The following is a 17,372-nucleotide window of genomic DNA, read 5'->3' as shown; positions in this document are numbered from 1 at the left end:
CAGTTCAGCAGTTTTTGTATTATCAGGGAAAATATTGACACATTTTCAGGATTTTTTTCCCCTGGATTTGGCTCTTCATCCGATTTAGTGAAACTTGACAGAGCCATGCTCCATAAGTTTATCGGCGCTCGACTCTTCGACTGAGTTGTTGTTGTGTAACTAAGGAAAAGCTAAAAGCCAAACACCTTTTGACCAACATATCCACATGAATTTCCCTTTGACATGTTCCAATTAGAATCTGAACTGATAAAACAGCCGCGGTTCTGGTAGTGCTCAAAGTTCACCAGCGAGGCACCACCAAGCCACGCTCAGACTCCGCCTCATCCCTGTGGTTAGGGTTGACAAATCCCCCCCCCCCCAACACTAGTCCCCTGGGGCCTTTTGAAGCTTCCTATGTGGTTCCAGGTTCCTTGAAATATTTGGGGTTGGGGCTTTTAGCACATGGGGTTCTAGGCATTCTTTAGACACGTTCCAAAGGACCACTGGGTGGCGTGAAGAGGTTTCATTCTGCTGGGATTCCAGGGATAAATATTCTGGTGAATTCTGTCGTTCTAAGGAGAACATGCCATCGCTTTGATGAGGTTCAGAGATAAATGTGGTTTATGTTTGTGTGTGTGTGGTTTAAGACTTTATCTAGAATAAAAATCAGTGTTTAAACAGCTGTAGGGTCGACCTGGCAGGGTTATCAGAATGCATGAGGGGACAAACGAGGACAAGCCTCTGGGATGTCCTCTTTTTGACACGCAGTATTAAAAATGTTCCCGAGATTGATGCGAGCAATAAAGATCGTTTTTTCCCTCAAACCGCAGCAGCTTCTCCTCTTTTCGCACAAAAACAGCCTTCTGGATTTTTAGGATTCTCTCTCTGCGAGTTTTCTTTTCTTTTTTTTTCTGTTGCGCCGGCGCGCCCCCGGCGTTCTGCTGGCCGCAGCGGAGACGCGCACCGCAGTGGGCGCCCGTCCAGGAGGCGTTATCGGGTCGAGGACCCCGTCTGGTCTGCGGAGAGACAGAGTCCGGGAGACGTGGACAGGACAGGACAGAGGACAGGTGAGTGCTTCTTTACGCGCTTTGACGCTCGTTGCGCTCTCGCCAATAGAAGTCAGAAAGCTGTCAGTGCGTTCGACGTGGGAGCTGCGCTGCTGCTCAGGCTGCATGTTTGAGCGAAATGATTCCATTAATGGATTCATGGACACATGAAGGGATGTTTGATGAGCCTGCAGAGGATTCAGACACGACGTGAATGTTTTCTGATGATAGAAACTTTCCAACTTTTCCATTTCAGCTCTGAGCCAAGAAACACAATCACGGCTGGAGCGCGTCCAACTTTATGCAACCGTTTACTTTAGTTTTGATCTTAATATTAATGCAAAATTAAATCCGGGATGAGGGATCAGGAGCGCTGCAGGATTTATAACCCCAGTGGCCAGTGCCATGAGGGTTCCTTCAGTTCCGTGGAATAATTCAGGGATCATGACCTCCTGGACTTAAAACAAACCCAGTGTGACGTCAGACAGTTGACGAGCAGCCAATGAGAAAACAGTTCCTGCAGCAGATATCGTGCCTGCTGTGTCAAGCAGCAGGCAAGATTCCATCCATCCTCTTAGCGATGAGGTCAAAAGTAAAGTAAACATGGCCATCATTATAATTACCAGGTTTTTTCTATATTTGTTTATGTCTTAATATAATTTACTCTATCTTTATACCCTGACTTTTTTCTTGACCGGCTGCATCCATATGAAAACAACAACAACAACAACAAAAACCTAGTCAGAATTAAACAGAACAAAAGTATTTTGTGTTGCATGTTAGTTTACCGGACCAACCTAAAATATTATTCCTGATTCATTCAGTTATTTACGCTTTTCAGTTGATTTCATCGTAGCCTTTCAGAAAATTCACAAAAATCTGAACACATATTGATGGAGGAATATAATAATCCACTAAAACTAAGAAAGTGACTGTATTCCACTCTATAGTCCACTTCTATCAGTCTCCTCGTCCATATATGTATTTAAACTATGGTAAATATTGCCTTTTGGATATAATCTATTCTGGATTTTCAATCAGCCATGTCCCCCCCCCCCCCTCCCTCTGTGTGTGTGAAAGAGACCTTTCTCCTCTTCTTGTTTGAGACATAATCAATACCAGATCAATGTGTGCAGATTCACCAGGCTGATGATGTAATATTCCACACTCTCTTCCACGTTGCTAGATATTAAATTTTAACAGGAGTCAGCAAGGGAGGAATAAATAGGAGAGAACGAAGGAAGGAAAAGGTCCAAGAAAGAAAGTTTTATTTTCAAAGTAAAATAGGAAACAGAAATACACCACACAGTTAAAGATGCACACACACACACACACACACACACACACGCTGTTGCGTCTTTTAGAGGACCTCTTTCTCAGATTGGTTCCTGTCTTCCAGGATGAAGGGAACAACTTTCCTGCTGGTGTTTGGACTCGTCCTGAGTTTCTCTCAGGCTCAGGTATTCCCATCTCCAGGTTTTCACCAGAGCCTCCTCTGAACGTGTTTCCATCTGTCTCACATTGCCGGTTGCCCTGGGAAACGGTTGACAATGTCGGCACTTCTTCTGACTGTCCTTTTTGATCAGCTCCAGTCGGAGCCGGAGGGCGAGGAGGCGGGAGGAGAGGAGGAACCGGTGGAGCTCTTCACCACTCCTCAGACTAAGATGGGCGCCGCCACCTCCGACTTTGGCTACAACCTGTTCCGGGCTCTGGCGAGCCGCGAAGCTACAGCCAACATCTTCCTGGCCCCCATCAGCGTGTCTGCAGTGATGACGCAGATCGCTATGGGTGACGACACAAACGCACCAAATCCACACTAGTGTTTTGACTTTGACTTTACAACGTCCACCCTTTCCTCCAGGGGGGTCTGAGAACGCTCAGAGACAGTTGTTCCGGGCTCTGAGGTACCACACCCTGCAGGACCCACAGATCCACAACACCCTCAAAGACCTGCTGACCTCGGTCAGGGCCCCCGGCAAAGGCCTGAGCGCCACGGCACGCCTCTACTTGGCACGACGTGAGTTCACATAGGGGAGTGGAAAAATGGAAAAATATGTATTGTCCACCCTCAGAGATCCGTCAGACGTCTTTTTCGGGATTTCCTTTTGAATTCTTTGGGACGAAAGCTTCTACAGGTGCCTTGAATGTTGCTGGAATCTTTTTCTAACCCTCTGATTAGATTTGTTAATTAAATGTCCATAAATCCCCCCCATTTAATTTGAGCGTGATGTTAATTTGTGAAGTGACTGATTGCGCTGTCTGGGATCAGGACTTAAACTGAAGCAGGACTTCCTGGGTCTCGTGGAGCAGCAGTATGGCATTCGACCCAAAGTCTTACAGGGAGGACCCAGAGACACAAATGAAATCAACCAGTGGGTGTCTCAGCAGACCGGCGGGAAAGTCCAGCGCTTCTTGACCAAGGCCCTCCTCAGAACCCCCGGCGTGAACGCCGTGAGCGCCGCCTACTTTAAAGGTATGACCTTTGATCGCAGGAAAGCTCCCAGGCTGGCGCATCGGTTTTAAAGTCTGCCTGACGTAAACAGGGAGGTGGGTGACTCGGTTCAGCCAGAGTGGAGTGATGGAGGACTTCCAGGTGGATGGCGGTTCACCGGTCCGTACTCCCATGTTGCAGCAGGATAACTATCCTGTGAAGATGGGCATCGACTCAGATTTGAGCTGCACGGTGACTATGAAACCCAAAATTGCACCACGAGTGGCTGAACACTCGGTCCAGATTTCACTGGCCCATAATGCCTAACTTTCCTTCCAGATTGCCCAGATCCAGATGCAGGATTCTGTCAGCATGTTCATCTTCCTGCCCGATGAGGTGACCTCCAACATGACGCTGCTGGAGGAGAGCCTGAGTGCCGAGTTTGTTCAGGACCTCTCCATGACGCTCCTTCCTGCCCAGATGTCCCTCGCTCTGCCGGTACTGAAGCTCAGCTACTCCAAGGACCTGCTGCCGCTGCTCGGTGACCTTGGTGAGCCCAACTAGCAAAGAGCTCGGATGCGAGTAACGTCTGCATTCACATCCATTTCAGAAACCTGCGGGCCCTGAAAGCAGCTGGAACATCTGTTACCCGTTCTAACTTTGCTCCTCCTGCTCGCCCTGCAGGTCTCTCTGATTGGCTTGCGAACACTGACCTGGAGAAGATCTCCTTAAAGCCTGCTAAGCTCAATAGCGTCAATCACAAGGTTGTCATGGAGATGGCGCCAGAGGGGAACCAGTACCCCATCAGCACCTCGACATCAAACCGCCCCCTGCCCTACCGAGTGAACCGTCCCTTCCTCTTCTTAATCCGGGATGAAGCATCAGGAGCGCTGCTCTTCATTGGCAGGGTGGTCAACCCCACTGGCCTGACAAAGTAACACACACACACATACACACACACCTACACACCTACACACACACACACACACACACACACCAAGTTCTAGGCGATTCGGGGATTGGCAGATACTTTGCTCGTACGGGATTCTTTTACTTTTCATGTTGAAACACATTAATCTCACAGGACACACATCTACGCTGACGATATTCTGAGTTAACAAAGGATTGTTTTGTCAAAGAAATTAAATTCTGTCACGTGTAAAAAAAAATGAAATAAAAAATGAAACAAACTTTTCTTGCATCCGTGTTGTATTTTCTGACAAGCAGATGTAGTAAAGATGAAAATCACTGCAGGAGTTTGTTTGAAGGATTACACATAAAACATTTGATTATTTTTCTTGGCCTGAGTGTGTTCGGCATGTTCCAAGGAAGAACCCACTAAAGATTAACCCTTTAATGTCCTCACCAAGAAAAAAGAAATTACATTTTTTTATTTCCTTGGGGCACTAATAACAATAATCCCAAAAACATGTGTGACCAGACCTTACATTTTTTGAAAAATTGAACTCTACCAAACCGTTGAGCTATGTTCAATCATGATTGAAGAGCATTTTGAAGTACTGAAATGGTGTCTTCAGTTTACAGCATCAGGAGTCTCAACGCTTGGCTCAGTAACCTGTAACTCATCAACATCCTCGTACTTCCAGATTCTTCTGGCCTGGGTTTGGCTTGGAGGTGAACTGGAGTCAGCGCTGTCCTCTATTAAATTAGATTTATTACACCTAAAATATGTGAATGTTGGAGCGGCTGTAGATAAAAGGGCAGAAAGATATGTGAAAGGAAGTTATAATCGTCTGTTAATTAGACCTTCAACTTCAATCTGATTAGATGGAAAACGTGAAAAGAAGTGAACTCAAACTTCTGCTCCTTCAGGACGGGGGACTCGAATCACTTTTCCTTGAGATTCTTGGTGTTGTCTCGGAATGACGTGTGTTGGCAGGTCGACACAGACGCCACAACGGTTTTTCATACTTCTACACAAAATGAGGCCAGTGTACCTCTGAGTGGGAGGCTGGCTTTTGCGTGCTCCTGTGAGTTTTGAGCGCACATGTGGTCTCGATTTTCCACACAGTCAGAGATTCCTGAGGTTTCGGTCCCAGGAGGAAACAAGCTGGCCATCCTCCGTTCCACAGAAATGCACACTTTAATCTTCTTTGTGTCCTCAGGATTAAACAATAATAAAAGAAATGCTGACGCCAGACTGGTTCTGTGCCACACAGAACCGAAGAAACACAGAGATGACTCTCGACCCAAAAGACCAGAACCACAGAGTTCTGAGCACCAGGTAGTTGAAGGGTGAGGTCAGGTTTGTGTGATTGTGTGTGTGTGTGTGTGTGTGTGTCAGCTTCTAAGACTCCTGGCTCGCTGTTGTCCATTGCTGCATTTTGCCTTCCAGCTTTTTAAACTGGGAGTGGGCGGCAGACTGGTGTGGTTTTGCTGCAGCATGGCAAAGGGCTGGGAAGGTCCACATTTTGAGTTCTGATGACGACTTCATCAGAACTCAAAACAACCACGTGGTGACACTGATGCTGATGACATTCCTGTTCTTTTATGGAAACTCAATGAGGCTGTAAAGTTCATGTGGTGTGGTGGAGTCATGTGACCTACCTGTGCGACTCTTTCATTGAACAGCTCTGAGCGGGAGTCCAACAGGAAACAGGAGAGTGACTGCTGTCATTGAGCAGTTTATTCTGATCGCAGGTACAGAGCCAGTCTCAGACAGATAAAGTTCATGTGGGAACTCAGTCTGTGTGAGCCCGGAACAAAGGACGCACAGAACAGTTCTCTTGTTTCCGCCCCGTTCCGTGGGATGGACAGCACCCATCTCTGTGTCGTGCCAGAAGATCTGTAATGTTTTGTTCAATGTGGGGAAGCTGGATTTCAGACCCGACTGAAAGTTCTGAAGAAGTTCAAAAACAAGCGTCTAATTCCTGCGTACCTGAAACTTGAGATGAACCAGGGCGTTCCACCGCGGCACACGGAGATAAGTGGCTGAACTTGGCAGCGCTTCCTTTTGCTAACATTTTGGTGGGAGGCTACCATTAGTGCTGGCAGCTAAATCCCACCAGGCGTACTGGGAAAGGCGTCATTTTATGCTGCTCTCTGGGGCCAAGTGAGATCTGGAGCTCAATGTATGGATGAACTATCAGGATGGGTTGGACACGTCGTTCATGGAGACGTCCAGCAGCACAGAACCAAACTGTTATACTCTGTGTGACATGCTGATCATGAATGTGTCCCTGATAGAGTCATTTGACTTCACGCAGGAAGAGGAGGAACGCTCTGGTCCCTGAACTGGAACGCGGGTCACGTGATCCTGCCACCGCAGACTGAGGCGGAGCAGAAGGTCACATGTTCAGACCTGCAGCCGAAAACGAGTGGAGGTGTTTGTGCTGCAACTGTCACGGAGCTGACCAAGCTGTCACAGCACCCATGAAGTGAAAGCTGCTGCCTGGGCTCGTCTGTTAGCATATTGTGCAATAAACTGTCAAAAATCACTTTAGAACAAGGATTCATATGTTAAACGCATCTAGACACAGACATACCCGCAAAAACTAGCCCATGGCTTCAGTTTTTGGAGGTGTTTCTTTGTTTTAATATAATATTGGCTAACTAATAGCATGTTAGCATTAGTTTTAGCGCCTTACAGAGAAGCATTTGGAGGCCTCCAGCTTCAGATACGAACGGTACGTCTGTGAGTATTTTAGTTCAAAGTAATGAAAAATATCAAAATATAAAGAAAAAAAGCCTTTATTGATATCGCCTGTCTGTATTTCATAGATCTGCGTCCCCTGCGCCGCCTTCAGCAGCAGCAAAGTTGTTAAACGTCTTAGCTTTATGGAAAGTTCCAACCTGGCATCTTTACATCACAGTATTTATACACTTAAGCTCCACCCATGTTGGCTGTACTGAGACAAACATCCCAGCAGAGCTCAGGCCGAGTGTAGAAACACTCCACAGTAAACTCAGTGGCTCACAGCTTTGGTAGGAGAAAGCAGCTTCCCAGCATCGGATCAAACTCCCTGAACTCCTTCTCTCCGCCTCCATCGCCATTTCTTCTTCTAGTGATTCTTCACGTCTCAATACTCGTCTTTTTTTGTTCTGTGGAAGAAACAGTCTACCAGGTTTTCCCCTCCGTCACCAGTTCGTACGCTCCTTTGCTCCCCGGCTGCGGTTCTTCCCGCCTGGTTCTCCTGTGCAGAACCACGAGTGTCAGTACGAAGCACAACAGACCCCCGAACGCGAAGGCCACCTGCAAACCCAGAAACCTGCACAAAAAACACACAGGAGGTGAAGAACAGGAGCAGGAGGAGGAGGTGATGAGCGGGAGCAGAGGAGCATGCGTGGCCCGTGAAGCAGCCGCTCCTGCGGTCGCTCTGACTGACCTGCGTCTGAACTGGTCCAGGTTGTAATACAGGCAGGAAGTCTGCTTGCTGCACTTCCTGCCCCACAGGAGGCAGGTGGTGTCGATGACGGTGCCGTACAGCACCGGGCCGGGCATGAAGGCTGCGCCCACCGGCGGAAACGCCAAGGGAGCCGAGACAAAAACCGATCAGTGGAAATTATACGGATCAATAAAACCTCTTCCCAGATGATGGCCCAACGTGCCGGGCTAAGGGTTCTGGTAAAGGTGCGACTGATGGACTCACCCAGCACTCTGAACAGCATGTACTGAATGCCGACTGCGAAGGACTTGTCCTCCGTGGGGACCGTCCTGCAGCGGAGACACAAACATGAATCACAAGAGAAGCCATCTCATTCCATTAAGTTCAAACTGTCAAACCGGGCCGTTCAGCGTTTGCACTCTGGCTGTGTTTGGTGTCGTTGACCCGGCCCGTCTCGCTGTCCCGTAGGACACACCAGAGAGACGGGAGCAGAGCTCGAAACGATAAACTCATCATGTATAAGCAAGTAGCTGGAGAAGGCGATGCTGCATCTCACACAAAGGAGGGAATGAATGAGTGAATGAATGAATGAATGCACGGGCCCCCCAGAGTTCTAGCAAGATCCTGGGAATGAGTATGTGGTAATCAAGTCCAAAAGCTTCCCTGAATGCAAAAGCAAAGTTACCATCCAGCCCCCCCCCACACACAATTTTGCACAGCGCTTTCACAACCGCTTGGAATCTATTTTTAATGTTTTGCAGCTGGACTCTGGAAACTGCGAAGATTTTCTCTTTCAGAACTTATCAGAACATTCCCTCTCATAGAAACATGCAGATAACAGAACGATTCGCCATTTACAGATCTGTCTATTCCTACCTGAGTATCATCATGAAGGAGGGGGTCTGTGAGAGGGGGGCGATGAAGCTGGTGATGCCCAGCAGGGCCATGAAGGGGAGGAGGAGGTGGGAGCACCCACTGCCACAGGTACCAGGGGAGGCGTGGCCGAGGCCGCCCACGCACCCACAACCAGTGTAGTTCTACAGAGACATACAGGAAGTCATACATGGAAAGCAGTCGCTAGCATGTGCTGCTAGTTAGCCTCTGCAGCTAGCTCGCATCTGCTTTTCTGAATCTCTTCATTTACTGAAAGTCTGATTTTTATTTTTTATTTTTTTATGTCTCCAAGAAATCAACAGGTGAAAACCGAATTAGTTTCTGTGAGTTCCAAAGGACCGATGGATGGAAAGAGAAAGTGAGATTTGATGCAGCCGAACAAAAGTCAACCAAACACGATGTCACTTCCTGTACATCGGACTCAGTTCTCATGAGGATTGATTTCTGTGTTTACCATCGTCACGTTACTATCAACGTGAAAACAAGGTAGCAAGGTCAGATTTCTGTTGTCTGAGGACTCGATCACTCGATCACAAATTCAAACAGAGGTTGTTGTTAGATATTTTCTCCTACAGAAATCATGATTCATGTGGTCCCGGAGCTTTGTTCTGCATTTCTTTCACATTAATCTGTTTCTACAGATCCAGGTTGGTTGAATTGGAAAATAAAATCAAAGATGTGATGTCATCGAGTTGAACAAGAACCCTGAAGGGAATATCAAATTTAAACCAGATCACATGCAAGTGAAAGTGAATCTGTGCTTTCCCTGATTTGTTCTTTCTATATGTATCAGAATGTGCGCTTCTCTTACTGTGGTGACATTTGTATCTGTCTCCATGGCGATACAGCCAGCGTGGCAGGGAGACCTGAACTCTACTCCATCCGATCCGCAGACCGGGTTGAAGGCCTCCTCGGGGCAGCGACAGCCGGCGCTACACGACAAGCCGTCCGAGCTGAGGACACACAGCAAAGCGCTCATTTTCCTCTTCGTGGTGGAATCATTTCCCAGTTAGTGACGGAATGAGCCGACGTCCAGCGAACCTGTCCGGGAACACGCCAGCAACGCTCTGGGTTGGGCAGCCGATGAACAGCAGCGGCACGACGGAGAACATGCACAGGAAGATGGCGGCGGTGCACAACCTGCTGGCGCCGCTGACGGAGAGATTCAGCCTCCGCATCAGAACCCCACCCAGGACAATACCCAGCACCGCCAGCGGAATGCAGACGGCTCCTGGGAGATGGGGGGGGGGACTCTTGTCACAGCTTTTGTGAGTGAAAGCAACAACCGTTTGCTCCCGGACTCACCGATCATCATGCTGGACACGGAGACGGTCTGGCTGAACTGCCGCTCTATGAACTTGGCCATGAAGGTGGCGAGGCCAGCCAGCAGCGCCGCCAGGTTGACCTGGGCCAGAACCACCAGCAGGTAGACGGGGCTCTGCAGCGTTCTCCGAGCGATGCGAGGGAAGCCTGAACGACAGCAGAGGGGAGGATGAGTCCCGATGGATGGAGACATTTACTTTCCCGAATCGCCCAGCATTATGGGATATCGCAAAACCTGGATCGGAGCAGTCTCCTATGGAAGCAGCTGTTAAGTGCTGACGATAAATTACTCGCGTCCCAGTGACCCCTGCCGATGACCTCTAGTTGCCGCAGATGCAGCTTTATCAGACAGGAAACTTACTTTTGAGGAACTGAAGGCGGGAGAGTTCCCGGAGGGGATCCGTCTGCTGCTGGCAGTCTGGCGTGGACTCAGCATCGTCTGTGTCGTCCTGGACAAATATGGAAGCAGAAGCTCATCATGGACTTACTGCACATTTCAACACCGCTCCATCAGCAGTTGCTGCTTTTAGGAAGCCGCAGAATGCGAGAGAGGTTCGCATTTTAGTGCTTTATGGGACGCTTTAGATAAGAAATCAGGCCTGGAGGCGCAGCTTTCCATTTATTGGCTGAAATATGTGCAAACCTTTGGGATGAACCGGGAAAACGTCAAAGATGAACCCGCTACTAATAAATACCAGTAAAGGTTTTTATTTATTGTGAATCAACTGGATATTCATCTTTAATGATTTAAACGTCTTTGTGCTTTAATGTCATTAAACTCACTGTCCTGTTTTCATTCACAGATTTTCTTTTCTTTTATCTTCACATGTCAAACAGAAAATCAAACAGGTGTGGTTCCATTGTATAACTGTAGTCCGTAGTATACTAGTATAGTAGTATGGTTGTATATTCTGCTATACAATACACAAAGAGTAATGATCGGTCAACAGCTTCACAGAGGCGAACACGTGTGTGTCCCGTCCCGTCCTCGCATCAATGCAGTAGTGACGATAGAGAGATTAGATTATTAGACTAATCAGCCTCTAAAGAACCTTTTCCCTTCTTGATCGTGTTTCTGCTCCTGTTTGACCTCATCTGATCGCTATCGAGCGATCGGAGTGTGATGACAGTCTGTTTAAACTTTAAAGTAACTGGACTCTGTAGAATTCACAGACACCGGCCGTTTGGTGTGTTTGCTCACCTCTTTTGACATATTTCTGGGGAAGAAGAAGTACGGCAAGGCCGTGATGAAAAGCAGGCAGGATGCCACTAGGAACCCGAGCCACCAAGCGCCGACCCATCGCAGGTCCCGAGAGTTCAACTTGATCTGATCTGGAAAAAAACGAGTCGGGAAATGACAAAACCATCCAATCATTCATACCCAACACGTGCACGCCATGCAGGCGTTAACCACCACCGTGCATGTTCAGCTGGATATCAGCCATTCTCACCAGCCACCATCCTGCAGCAGCCGGAACATGTGTGCTCTATCCCTGTCAGCAATGTGTAACTGTGTTAACACTTAAAGACCGGATTCTACCCAGAATAAAGAGGCTCATGCATGACATGATTTGTGCTGCCATTTGAAGATGGTTCCACCTCTGATGGATCTCTCCTCCTTTTCAAGGTCACCCTTCAATTTATCACCAAAAGAATTCCAGCTCATAAAAGCATTGCCTCACTAAACATACAATTTAGAGATGCATGCATAAACACATGCAAAAGTCACATGCCTGCGCACCCACCCACCCACACACTGTGTCTTCACCTTTCCCCTCCATTGACACGCCCCACATAGTATCAGGAAACACGCTATTGTTTAGACACACCTCTGAGAAGCACGGCGCCGCAGCGATTTAAGAGGCATTACAGTACACATGCTGAGCATCAGCAATATTCATACAGAAGCTTGCGTTTATCTGAGAACAAAAACAACGACCGGTAATCTGTCTGATGGCGCCTGCAGGACCAGGTAAACGCTGAGACCAGCAGGCGAACGCTGATGACTCGGAACGTTATCACATCCAAGCTAGCGTCGGTTCCCCGAATGCCTGCCGAGGGGAACAGCTTGGCGATCTTTAACCCCGTCAGTTACCGAGGAAACGACACACAGTGCATTCGTCGCTCACAAACAGGCGGTAAACGTCCAACTATAAGACACATTCCAGCTGGGGCTCATCAGTTGACCGACTGGTGTCCCCTCACCTTTGGGCATCTTGTCAAAGTCGACATAAAAGCGTAGCATGAGTGAGCCGGTGATGAAGCTGAAGGCCGGGCCGAAGGAGGTCACAGCGAGAAGGATGCCTGAAAAACAGCACCAAGAAAAACCCTCATGAGACCAAAGCCAGACGTCCACCTTCTGCCCACGGGAGTGACCTTGCATGTTATATACAATGCTCCTTGGGGGAGTCATTCAGATTTTGATCCTTCAGAACAGGAAGTCATAAAAATGAGAAAGAAACTAAAGTCTCACAGGGAACGATTGGTATCAGTATTCAGATCGGGTTCATGTTCAGGCTCGTCAGATAGTTCCCACAGAGGCTGAGGCTGTGTAAATTCCTCTCGTAGGGTTTTATAAGCAGCGTATACACGGGACCTTGTATACGGGAGGTAAACGGGAGGTAAACGGGAAGTAAGCGGGAGGTAAACGGGAAGTAAACGGGAGGTAAAAGGGAAGTAAACGGGAAGTAAACGGGAGGTAAACGGGAGGTAAACGGGAAGTAAACGGGAGGTAAACGGGAAGTAAACGGGAAGTAAACGGGAGGTAAACGGGAAGTAAACGGGAGGTAAACGGGAGGTAAATGGGAAGTAAACGGGAAGTAAACGGGAGGTAAACGGGAGGTAAACGGGAAGTAAACGGGAGGTAAACGGGAAGTAAACGGGAGGTAAACGGGAAGTAAACGGGAAGTAAACGGAAAGTAAACGGGAGGTAAATGGGAGGTAAACGGGAGGTAAACGGGAATAAACGGGAGGTAAACGGGAAGTAAATGGGAGGTAAACGGGAGGTAAACGGGAAGTAAACGGGAGGTAAACGGGAATAAACGGGAGGTAAACGGGGGTAAACGGGAGGAAAACGGGAGGTAAACGGGAGGTAAACGGGAAGTAAACGGGAGGTAAACGGGAAGTAAACGGGAGTTGTTTGAGTAGCGTTAGGAACAAACTCCATGCCAAAAACACACTTTCACCTTTTCTGTCTGTGCAGAAGCTCAGCTATCTGATGCATGGCGATGCGTCTTGGTAGAAGAGTCAGCACGACTTAATATTGGATCATGCAACGCCTGCTCCAAAGTTATTTTTCAGTTGATTTTGCCAAGGTGAATTGTATCTATATTTTTTGTCCTGGAGGAAATCATTTGATCCTCCGTGTTAATGCCGACCTTTCTGCCTGGATCAAACCTGCCTCTGTGTGTCCTCAACTCGTACCAAGGTAAAGCGGAGAGTTTTTCTTGCTGGCGTAATCGTCGATGAAGGAGATACCAAAGGGCTGGATGGGAACGGAGCCAATACCCAGCAGCAGCTGACCTAGGAGCAGCAGCGGGTACACCACCTGCTGGGCGGGGCTCTCCTGCAGGGTGCAGCTCTGATTGGAGGATGTGGCAGTGAAGCTCCTCTCTGATTGGCAAAGGCCTGAGCTGTTGTCGCTGGGGGCTGTCAGAAGAATGTGAGCGATATGGCTGACCGCATCTCACCTCGTGGGTCAACGATGCAAGTGTGTGTTGGATCTCACAGCGGATGCGGTCGGTGTAGTTGTACTGCCCGCTCAGGAAATGCGGCATCGCCATCAGAAGCGAGGCCAAGCAGGCCAGCAGAGCTCCTCCTCCGATGAACCGCGGCCGGTGGACCCGGCTCCCGAAGAAACTAACAAAGACTATGAGGACCGTGTTTCCCACCTGGACGGGCAAATAAAAGCCTGATTTGAGATTTCAGCAGAAGGAGATGGGCGAGTGCTTCGAGGTTCTCAAATGGTAGCACTATGACGTAGATGCATGCTTAGTTTCCACGCTGCACCGACCTCGTTGAAAGCTGCCAGGAGGCCCGACCGGCGGCTGGAGAGGCCGTAGCGTCTCTCAATGGTGGAGATGGAGCTCTTCATGTAGCCTGACACCAAGAGCTGCGCCAGCTGCAGCAGGCTGTGGCAGAACACGAAGAACTGCAGAAGAAGAAGGCCAGAGGAGTGGGTGGGGAGAAAAAGGTGGATGATTTTGATTTTGGACATAAAAGGGGGATTTATGGATTGTAAAAAGAAATAATAATAATATAATAATATGCTTTATTTATAATGCACCTTTCTAGAAATAAAATTCACAAAGTGCTTTTATAGACAAGAACCAAAACACTACAAAACAGTAAGTAAACTTAATGTGCATCGGTGATAAATAACTTTTTTTTAAACAACAGTGGCGTCAAGTGACACTAATGAGATGAGGTGCCCAGTTTAAAAGCAAGAACCATAAAATAATATAATCAATGTGAAAAAAATAAAAAAATAAAACGACACCTGCCTGTCAGAATCCCCAATTTGACGTCTATCTAGAAGTGTAGGTGACGCATGCTCAGTAGAAGGTATAGAAGTACGTACATAGTTTCTGATTTGCAGAAACCTGAGAGAATTACTCCTGGGTAGTTTATACATTTCCTGTAACTGTCCAAATGAAGCTGGGGTACTGTACACCTTTCGGATAAAGGTCACCTATAGTGTGTATACCACAATCCCTCCATTTTAGAAATCCCTTATCAAGCTGGAATGGAAGAGGGGGCAGTTGAGTTATCCAACCATTTTGCTATTATTTTGATATTGACGGCCCAAAAGTAAAGACAAAACTCTGGAAGAGCGAGACCACCAACTTCTTTAAGAGTTTTATCCAGGCAATAAGTTTAACCCCTAAATTACATTTGTCTAAAACAGCAAATAAATGGGAGGATTCCATTTAACCAAACTCGTTTTCGGCACGTGCATAATATAAGAGATGATGCAACCCCAAAGATACACATTAAGGGTTACCCACGATGAGCATGGGAAGTTTCTGGGGTGTATTTGTGATTGATATCTGATAAAGTAGTAAATCAGAACGAGGTAAGTAGAAACAAAGAAAACAAACCAAAGTGAAACAGGATTTATGCTGAAAGACCTGCAGAGAGGAAATGTTTGCATGTTGGGATGTCAGAGAACAATTCCTGGATGGACTTCAGGAAGAGAGGCTTGCTATCCTCCCTCATCGTCCTCTGGGACGCCCGTTCATAGCCGTCACATGTGGTGTAATGAGCCAATCAGAGCCAAGCCCCCCCCCCCATGACCCTGCGAAGGACAACGGCAGGATGAAGTGATAGATCGCTGACATGATGAGAAATGCTTACAGCTGTCTTTAAACCGTACTCGAGTGCTGAACAACAACGGACACACAAAGAGGGCAATTAAAATGATTGCATCAGATATTACAAATGCTGCGTTCATGACAGCACAGAAATACCAGCGCCGACTCTGTATGAAGGCAGTCGGGTTGGACTGTTTCGCTGTCCGAGTAATTACACAATATGACTAATTTTATTGTACAGTTGTTCAACTGTGCTACTGGATACCTCAATTTTGTTTGGGTTCAATAAAGTATCTTTGGTTTCATTGAGAAGCTCATCGATACTCGGAGCCCCGGATTGGCTGACTTTATCTCTAAATCGGTCAAGTTTAACTTATTGTTAACTTATTATTTAAATATATTGTCTCGTTTCAAGCATTAAGACTTTCTAACAGAAGTTGAGCTCATGGGTGAGTTTTTATTTATTTTGGTTCTGAACTGTGAGGTTAAACCGACCCGGGTCAAAGGGCACAATACACCTCCAATAGGATCGTATGGAGCAAGACGTCCCAGGCAGACCTGACTACACTCCTGCTCTGCAGATACCTGGCTGACTCCACCCACTGCCATCAGTTTACTGCTTGTTTTGCCTGGTCTTAGATTTGGATTCTTGCCTCTTTGTCAGATTGGTTTGGTCTCCTTCACCGTGGTGCCTTCATTCCTTCTCATACTAAATTATTATTGAACTGCATTGGACTCCTGTGTTTCTGTTCCTCTGCACGTGAAGCACGACAAAGGCAGAACTCCCTCTCCCAGGAAGGAAAAGGTCGGTCTGCCTGATCGATTCTAGTTCGAACCCATCGGAGTCAGGCAGAAGCAAACCTTAATGCTGTTGAAGAGACTCCGGCGCTGGGCAGGAAGTCGGGTTTTGGATGAGTTCATGCTGACGATGTTTTCCCCCATGATTCAAGATTGCAGATCAGAACAGCACCTGTAAACATCCGCAGGTTAAACCCATGCTGATATCCACTCACTTGTTCATACAGCAACCATCTAGTGACACTGGAGGGGAGCATTTACTGCAGACACCCAATGTTATGAAACAGTGTTAAAAAAGAAAAAAGTGAAGCGAAAAAGTGAAGAAACTCAACTTCCGCATGGTAACATATATTTAAGGCCCCACCAGACCACCATTGAGTTGATTATCAACTCCACTTGTCATCCTTCTGGATTTTTCTGTTATTTTCAATTTCAGTGGCAGCATTGATTTTCATCTCCTTTGAGTGAGCTGCTGGATCTGCCTAAAATCTCAAAATCTCTCTGTGAGATAATAAAACAAACACAAAGGTGAGAGAATTTTCTAAAATATGTTAAATAACTTTTAGAGAATCCTCTAGTGGCCACCAAGGGAACTACATTAATGTCAGTGGTTTATGAATAAGTATAGATAATTATCTCCACCAAGGAGGCTATGTTTGTTTGTTTGTTTGTTAGCAGGATGATGGAAAAACTGCTGGAAAGATTTTGATAATAAATCAAATAAAATAAAGAAGATGGGTCTTGGCCTAATATAGAGCCCATAAAATTTTGATAATGAGCCGGTCTGGATACAAAAACAGCCAGATTTTCCCATTTACTTAAAATCGAGGTAAACAAAAATAAAAAATAACATCTTGTAAAATATGCATTTAACTCACTCACCAAAAATCCCAGTCATAAAGGGGTCCGATATGCACTATCATGAAAGATGATGATCAGATCCAGAATGACGTTCCGAAAAAGAAAAAAACATTTAACATTAAAAACATCATTTACGGATTCAAAAATCAGTTAAAATACACATCAACTCAATTTTTGCTTATCAAATGTGCTGTTTCATATTAATTTACGGCAGAGATATTTTATTAAGGTGCAAACAAAATGATGCTATAGAAAGGCAAAATGGGGGGGAGCCCCACTTGAGTACAAATAACTCAAGAGCTGTAATGAAGTACTAGAACTACTTCTCACCTACTGCAGACGTCATTCCTGCAAGCATCAACAGTCAGAGCAGCAGAACTGA

At 46.8% G+C, this 17,372-nt stretch overlaps 2 protein-coding genes across 2 annotated transcripts; one reads left to right on the top strand and one right to left on the bottom strand.

Annotated features, from left to right (window-relative positions):
- The first annotated feature begins 969 nt into the window (after positions 1 to 969).
- Positions 970 to 4,634, top strand: serpinf1 (serpin peptidase inhibitor, clade F (alpha-2 antiplasmin, pigment epithelium derived factor), member 1). The gene is made up of 8 exons (XM_068744862.1): positions 970 to 1,046; positions 2,425 to 2,485; positions 2,612 to 2,813; positions 2,887 to 3,042; positions 3,295 to 3,498; positions 3,569 to 3,708; positions 3,796 to 4,006; positions 4,141 to 4,634. The coding sequence occupies exons 2-8, from the start codon at positions 2,426 to 2,428 to the stop codon at positions 4,392 to 4,394; spliced, it is 1,227 nt and encodes a 408-aa protein (XP_068600963.1). The 5' UTR covers positions 970 to 1,046; position 2,425; the 3' UTR covers positions 4,395 to 4,634.
- A 2,534-nt stretch (positions 4,635 to 7,168) lies between these two features.
- On the bottom strand, positions 7,169 to 16,273 carry slco2b1 (solute carrier organic anion transporter family, member 2B1). Its single transcript, XM_068744232.1, has 14 exons — positions 16,193 to 16,273; positions 14,032 to 14,169; positions 13,747 to 13,909; positions 13,443 to 13,667; positions 12,225 to 12,323; positions 11,221 to 11,351; positions 10,381 to 10,468; positions 10,002 to 10,166; positions 9,738 to 9,927; positions 9,508 to 9,649; positions 8,679 to 8,839; positions 8,067 to 8,131; positions 7,803 to 7,923; positions 7,169 to 7,685 (listed from the first exon to the last, which is right to left on the bottom strand). The coding sequence occupies exons 1-14, from the start codon at positions 16,271 to 16,273 to the stop codon at positions 7,535 to 7,537; spliced, it is 1,920 nt and encodes a 639-aa protein (XP_068600333.1). The 3' UTR covers positions 7,169 to 7,534.
- Between the last annotated feature and the right edge of the window lie 1,099 nt (positions 16,274 to 17,372).

This window comes from Brachionichthys hirsutus, chromosome 10, assembly GCF_040956055.1.
Source record: "Brachionichthys hirsutus isolate HB-005 chromosome 10, CSIRO-AGI_Bhir_v1, whole genome shotgun sequence".
Taxonomy (NCBI): domain Eukaryota; kingdom Metazoa; phylum Chordata; class Actinopteri; order Lophiiformes; family Brachionichthyidae; genus Brachionichthys; species Brachionichthys hirsutus.
Note: the sequence above shows the minus strand (reverse complement) of the source record. Positions and strands in the feature narration are given on the sequence as shown.

Coding starts and splice junctions, on each gene's coding strand:
- serpinf1 (XM_068744862.1), top strand. CDS start 2,426: ATGAAGGGAACAACTTTCCTGCTGGTGTTTGGACTCGTCCTGAGTTTC. Junction 3,499..3,568: donor GAGCGCCGCCTACTTTAAAG/GTATGACCTTTG, acceptor TGACGTAAACAG/GGAGGTGGGTGACTCGGTTC. Junction 3,709..3,795: donor ACTCAGATTTGAGCTGCACG/GTGACTATGAAA, acceptor CTTTCCTTCCAG/ATTGCCCAGATCCAGATGCA.
- slco2b1 (XM_068744232.1), bottom strand. CDS start 16,273: ATGGGGGAAAACATCGTCAGCATGAACTCATCCAAAACCCGACTTCCT. Junction 11,352..12,224: donor CTTTGACAAGATGCCCAAAG/GTGAGGGGACAC, acceptor GTTTTTTTCCAG/ATCAGATCAAGTTGAACTCT. Junction 7,924..8,066: donor CATGCTGTTCAGAGTGCTGG/GTGAGTCCATCA, acceptor CGGTGGGCGCAG/CCTTCATGCCCGGCCCGGTG.